Source organism: Lactuca sativa, chromosome 4 (assembly GCF_002870075.4).
Source record: "Lactuca sativa cultivar Salinas chromosome 4, Lsat_Salinas_v11, whole genome shotgun sequence".
Classification (NCBI taxonomy): domain Eukaryota; kingdom Viridiplantae; phylum Streptophyta; class Magnoliopsida; order Asterales; family Asteraceae; genus Lactuca; species Lactuca sativa.
In genome coordinates, this window is record NC_056626.2 from 333,186,961 (window position 1) to 333,193,120 (window position 6,160).

Below are 6,160 nucleotides of genomic sequence, written 5' to 3' on the forward strand. Positions count from 1 at the left end.
TGAAATTAGGGTATTCTACATACCCATGAGCGTTGATCTTACGAACATGGTTTTTATGTTTAGTTTTGAGATTGAACTTTCGCCCTTTACAACCTAGTTGGAGTATTCACATCAATGCGACTGCTTAGTACAAGCTAAGTTACACAACTTGTTCCAAGGGATTTATTAAGTTGTGATCTAGCTTAACTTGTTGCACCTAAAGCCAAGTTAAGTGTACGCATTGAAATGAAAAGGTTCTAGATGAGTCCTAACCAGAGTTTTGACGGTTGTCACAGTAGGCACCATGAGTATAAACGATCTAGCTTACACAACTAAGTAAATTTGATCAGCCCCTCTAGAATATTACTCCTTTAGACATTTCCTTATAGAATTTTGCAAGAGCTCCAAAGTCTGAAAGTGTTAGGTGGAAGTGCAAAACATAACTCTCATTTTGCTCTTAAATCATTTTGAAGTCTCTCCACCTCATCTTTGGTCATACCATAATTATTGGCAATGATATCATCCACATGAGAATAAACAAATTGTTTGGTCTTTGAGAATTAATGAGGACCTCTAGCGATGAATTTCTAGATGTACGAACCATGAGTTTCAGGTTTTGTTTGTTTGTTTGTCTGTATATTTTTTTTTTGTGAAGCCAAAAGAATATGTAGAAAAAAAACTTCTTATCTTCCTGAAAAAAATATTTTCTTACCGGATATATATATATATATATATATATATATATATATATATATATATATATATATATATATATATATATATATATATTTGTTTGTTTTATTTATTTAATCTAACTCGTTATTTAAATAAATAAAATTTTACACAAACTAAATCATTTAATAATTAAACGATATAAGTACCAAACTATAATAATTTATACACATATGAATCATGTTGTTGTTGTTGTTGTTATCATCATCATCAACAAATAATAATTCCAAGAGTTCTAATATTTCAATATGAATCAAACTCATATACTAAAATATTAATTCAATTGTATCTACGTGTTATTGATTTGACTCTATAGAATGATATGTTATTAGTAATATTATTTTATGATTATTCTAGAGCATATAGAACCAACAATGACACCTAAGCTAAGACAGCATGTCGAAACAAATAACTAAAGTTGTGAAACCTAGATTATGAACTACTAAATCAAAATATGCATTTACACATTACAAGTAGAAGACAAATGATACAAAACTAAGAAACCTTTCACATATAGATTCAAACATAATACTATAAAATATGAGACCAAATAAGGTCGAAGCTTATAATCTGATGTATCAAACCTACTTCAGCCTGATCATCGATCTAATACGATGTCACGAAATCAACCAACGCGATCGTGGAGATTACTTATGAATAAAGATTCAGATCCATGAATTTAGCGATTAGGATATTGTCACTGTATTGTTTCATTTAAATTCCAGATTTGTAGGGATTTACTTATATTATAAAGTTTTGTAAAGCATATAAGTTGTGCGAGGGTTCTTTGTGAAGTCTACCGTTTTGTGTATTCCCTCTTTGTCAGAGTTTTTATTAATCGAGATTAGTTTTCAATTAAGTTTTTGTTCTTTATTGTTTTGTTATTGCTCGTTGATCCTATAGATCGAACAACACGCGGCGACCATTGGTCACATCACGAGGAGAGAGAGTTTGTCAGAGATAAGGATGGAGTAGAAGTGATGTGTACTTTGTTTGAGGTGGGTTCGATTAGGGTTTTATTGGGGGTGTGTTGTTTTCATTTTAGTTTTTCTAATGTATTATATTATAATTTGTTAAAATAAAACAACAAAAAAAGTATAAAACTCGTTTTATATGAGTCAAGAGAAACCAAGGGGACCATGTGTGCTATGAAAAAAGGTTAGGGAAGAAACATGCAAATCTAAAAAAAACATGGACCATTTATGTAATTTTCTCTAAAATATATGATAACTTTTAACTTATTAATTAAGATGGCTTAAAAAGATTTATTTAACATTATGCAATCAATTAGCATTTGTCTAAACATTATAATGTTTTGATTACTCAAGATGTTTGTGTCCCACGAATATGTCATATTCAAACAAGGGGAGTGCTTTGAACATCGAACAAGATTAATTAGCCAGTTAAAATTAAGTTTAAGACATTGAAACTTTCATGGCTAACCATTAGGTAGACAAGTCTTCCCGCGTAGCCTGTGTTAATAATCTTTCATGACTTGAATCCAGTGTGGTTGATGCTGAGGTTCCTTGGCTATACCTTGTTGGAGATGACCAGAAACGTTTAGTTGGAACATGCAACGACTGAAAGCTTCCTTCCAACATCTCCACAACTTTACTTATAGAAGGCCGATCCGATGGATCAGACTGGATGCACCAAAGGCTCACCATCACCATCTTCTTAGCTAATTCCTCTTCTTCTTCAGTTGTCACCCCATCAACCTCTACATTTTCTCCACCTTCTAGTTTCTTGTATATTGTATCTGGAAAATATATCCCACTCATGTCTGTTGTGCTAGCGATATTTTCCTTGCATGCACCAGTCATTTCAAGAACCATCATCCCGAAGCTATACACATCAGACTTATGAGAAGCTCCTCCAAGTCTCTTTAAAAATACTTCAGGAGCCATGTATCCAGCAGTACCTCTTGCACCCGTTACCGATACAATACTTTCCTTTCTCTTGCACAACTTAGCTAATCCGAAATCAGATATTTTTGGGATAAAATCTTCGTCCAATAGAATGTTGTGAGGCTTTATGTCGAAGTGCACAATTCTTGTGTTACAATGTTCATGTAGGTACTCCAAACCTCGTGCAATCCCTTTTGCAATTCTAAATAATGTGTTCCAGTCTAGATGAGATTCATCACGACGTAGAAACTTATCCAAGGATCCATTTGGCATGAACTCGTATATCAAGGCTCTTTTGTTTCCATCAAAGCAGAAACCCAAGAGTGTAACTACGTTGACATGAGAAGTTTTACCAATGCTACCGATTTCGTTAATGAAATCTTCTCCATCTCCCATTCCTTTGTCCAAGAGCTTTACTGCAACTAGTTGCCCATCAGGCAATTGTCCTTTGTAGACACTTCCATAGCCTCCTTGTCCCAGTTTCTCAACGAATGAGTTTGTCATTTTCTTGATTTCTGAATATCTATATCTATTTGGAGCTATAGGTCCATAGTCCCTTATGAATATTTCTATTTGATGATTTCTAGAGGTTCCCTGTTGTCCAAACCGGATGCTTGATTATGTTAGGAATCATGATATATAATAAAGACATTATTAATGTGGTATATATGTGGAGATTCTTACCAGTAATTGAGGCTTTCTATCTGGTCTGATGAGACCTCGATTTTTCCATCTTTTTATTTGAAAGAACATCACCAACAACATGATCAGGATTCCTGCAATGGCACTTGAAATGCCTGCACATAATATTTACATGATTTGTCAATGAGGAATAATTTCTCTTCGGGTTCAATAAACGCAGAGGGACATTTTGTGTTTAATTTGATATCAAAACTCTTGGTAAATGTCTTCTTGATTAAACAATTTGGTTGATGTAGACAAAAGTTTATCTGCTTACCTATAATAACCTTCAACGACGCAACTCCCATGATTCCTGTTATCAAGAAGGTAACGTATTGGAGATCAGACCATGATCAATAAGCAACGTCAACGAAAGACACTTAGTATGATGCAAAATGAATTCGGAAGGATTATAAATACCTAAGCAAAATGTACGAATCTACAACATTGGAAATCACGTACCTCCACTTCCGGTTGAATTGTTACAAGTTAACGAAAAAACCCCATTATCACAATAGCAAGCAAACAATTCAGGTGAAGTCGAGTTGGAGCCACACCGACCATTTGACCTCATACACTGATTGCACTCGACGTCGTTCGCTATCCATATTAAATCAAAACCAGCCATCAAAGCTGGTCTCAGTTCATCTGCTGTAGCAAATGGCGACGCTAATCGACCAGCAAGATATTGCTTAACGGGTACAGTGATGTAATTCTGACACTGTCGCAAGAAGCTGCTCATGTTGGAAACTATCTGAGATGTCGTAAGGAAATAACCATCACTTTGGCTCTCATTCACATTGCAACTAAACAGGTGATTAGCACCCAACGGAATCATGGGTGTACTGGTATTGCACCCGTAGTACAAAGACACATTCTCCTGGCCAGAACTGTCGACGGCGAAGAGGGTCGAGTTGAAGGAGGTGTTGTATAGATATTCAGGGCAAATGTCATACCAGAGATCGTTTCTAGCCATGTTGATTGTCTGTGTACTTGTATCCGTATCCAGGATTTGGTAGTTAACTGACTGATAACTGAGTAGGGAAACATTAGATTCGCAGGTTAGCTGAAAACCTTGGTGGCCGCAGTACGCCGGAAGATCTGACCCCCAAAATGGGTAGTGTAGTTGGAAGTCTCCACACTTGACAACGTCGCCACAAACATCATATTGCCGGGATTCTTGGCATGAGATAGCCGGAAAAGAGACAACGATGACGATAATCACTGTGAACGTGATGAAGATGGCTGGTGTCGGGTGTAGATGGGGATTCATGGTGGTGGGAATAGAACGAGATGTAATAGTTAATTAGGAACGACGAATGAATTAGAATTTAGAAAGGAAGTTAAGGGATGAATTAAAATGGGAAAAAGGTGTTAGATTATTTAATCGTCCATTATTGTCAAAAAGAAATAAAACGCGTTTTTTAATATTAAAGAACTTAACACAATATAAGCTTCTTTGACTAATGAATATTAAGTTTGACGTCGGTCTAAACACAATTATTTGCTGTTGGAATGTTCCAGAAGATTAAAGACGAGGCATTTGACTTTGTTTAGACATAAAAGTAATTAGTCCTGTTTTCTGACATAAGTAGGAATTTATTTTAATGTTTCGGTGTGATTTTTGAGTTCAATAAAAGACCCACCGGAAAGCGTGTCCCAAAATACCTCGGTGCAAACAGAGTCGAGACGAATATTAACTTATATTAATGATGAGTGTGACAAGCTAATATTTGACAAGATGTTGACGAACCCACATCGTATTCTATGTCTACAAAGAACGACAGATCAAGGCGATGAGAAGTGAACCGGATATAATTGAAAGGAACAAAACCTTGAGCTTCATTGATCTGCCAGTAGGTCGGAAATCCATTGTTCTTAAATGGGTTTATAAATTAAAAGAGATCCAAAACCGAAATGTTATAAAATACAAGGTAAGACCGGTAGTAAAAGGTCAGGGAAATCTTGGGTAAATCTTAATATTTCACCTTAATTTACGAAAAAATTCCAAACCAAAATTGGTTTATGATAAAAGTCCTAATTATCGGATAAATATTTAACAATTTTTTTTCCGGTTTATCGGTTTCAATACTTATCCGGTTTCATTAAAATCCTATTATTTTACCATAATTTTTATTAAAGTCCCATTAATTTGCCATAATTTGGGACTTATTCGTAAATTATAGTAAAATAATTGGACTTTATTAAAACCGGGTAAATAATAAAACTAGTAAATCGAGAAAAATTGGTCAAATTGTCATTTTTACCAGTAATTGGGACTTTTCCGTAAACAAATTTTAGTTTGGGACTTTTTCGTAAATTAGGGTAAAATATTAGGACTTTTCCGGAGATTTATCAAAAGGTTATGTATAGGATTCTGAAATTGATTATGATGAAATTTTTTCAGTTGATGTTTGTTGCATGACTTGAAAATATACGAGTTTTACTTTTTCTCTCAAATAAAAACGGATTGAAAACACATCATTTTTGTACTTTTAATTGAAGATTTAGAAAGAAGAAGTTTAAGTAACCCAACCGGAAGAATTTGTAAAGCGTAGTCAACCCGAAAAAGTTTACAAGTTGTTGATATCATATATTAATTTGGAATCATATTATTAATTAGTATCTAATCAGAAATTAATTTAGAATTAACATTGGGATTAAAGGAAGTAACTAAAAGTGTAGGGGCTATTTTGTAATTATTCAATAGTTGAGGCTTTGGGCCATTGGATCACCTTTATTAAGGCTTGAACGAAAATCCTAGAAGGATCTAGGAGTTTTCGTCCAAGGGCTTAAGGAAAGGAGTCCATGGACTTGCTTAGGCCCAAAGCTAAGGGATTAGGGTTTACACCTTGAAACCC

At 34.5% G+C, this 6,160-nt stretch overlaps 1 protein-coding gene across 1 annotated transcript; it reads right to left on the bottom strand.

Annotated features, from left to right (window-relative positions):
* Window positions 1-1,949: 1,949 nt before the first annotated feature.
* On the bottom strand, window positions 1,950-4,693 carry LOC111917875 (LEAF RUST 10 DISEASE-RESISTANCE LOCUS RECEPTOR-LIKE PROTEIN KINASE-like 2.1). Its single transcript, XM_042901922.2, has 4 exons — window positions 3,762-4,693; window positions 3,577-3,612; window positions 3,303-3,415; window positions 1,950-3,212 (listed from the first exon to the last, which is right to left on the bottom strand). The coding sequence occupies exons 1-4, from the start codon at window positions 4,570-4,572 to the stop codon at window positions 2,157-2,159; spliced, it is 2,016 nt and encodes a 671-aa protein (XP_042757856.1). The 5' UTR covers window positions 4,573-4,693; the 3' UTR covers window positions 1,950-2,156.
* Window positions 4,694-6,160: the final 1,467 nt, after the last annotated feature.

What these genes read in the sequence shown, in the direction of transcription:
- LOC111917875 (XM_042901922.2), bottom strand. Translation starts at nt 4,572, where the DNA reads ATGAATCCCCATCTACACCCGACACCAGCCATCTTCATCACGTTCACA. An exon ending in CAATTCAACCGGAAGTGGAG is followed by an intron (nt 3,613 to 3,761) that starts GTACGTGATTTC and finishes TCTTGATAACAG; the next exon opens with GAATCATGGGAGTTGCGTCG. An exon ending in GTCGTTGAAGGTTATTATAG is followed by an intron (nt 3,416 to 3,576) that starts GTAAGCAGATAA and finishes TATTATGTGCAG; the next exon opens with GCATTTCAAGTGCCATTGCA.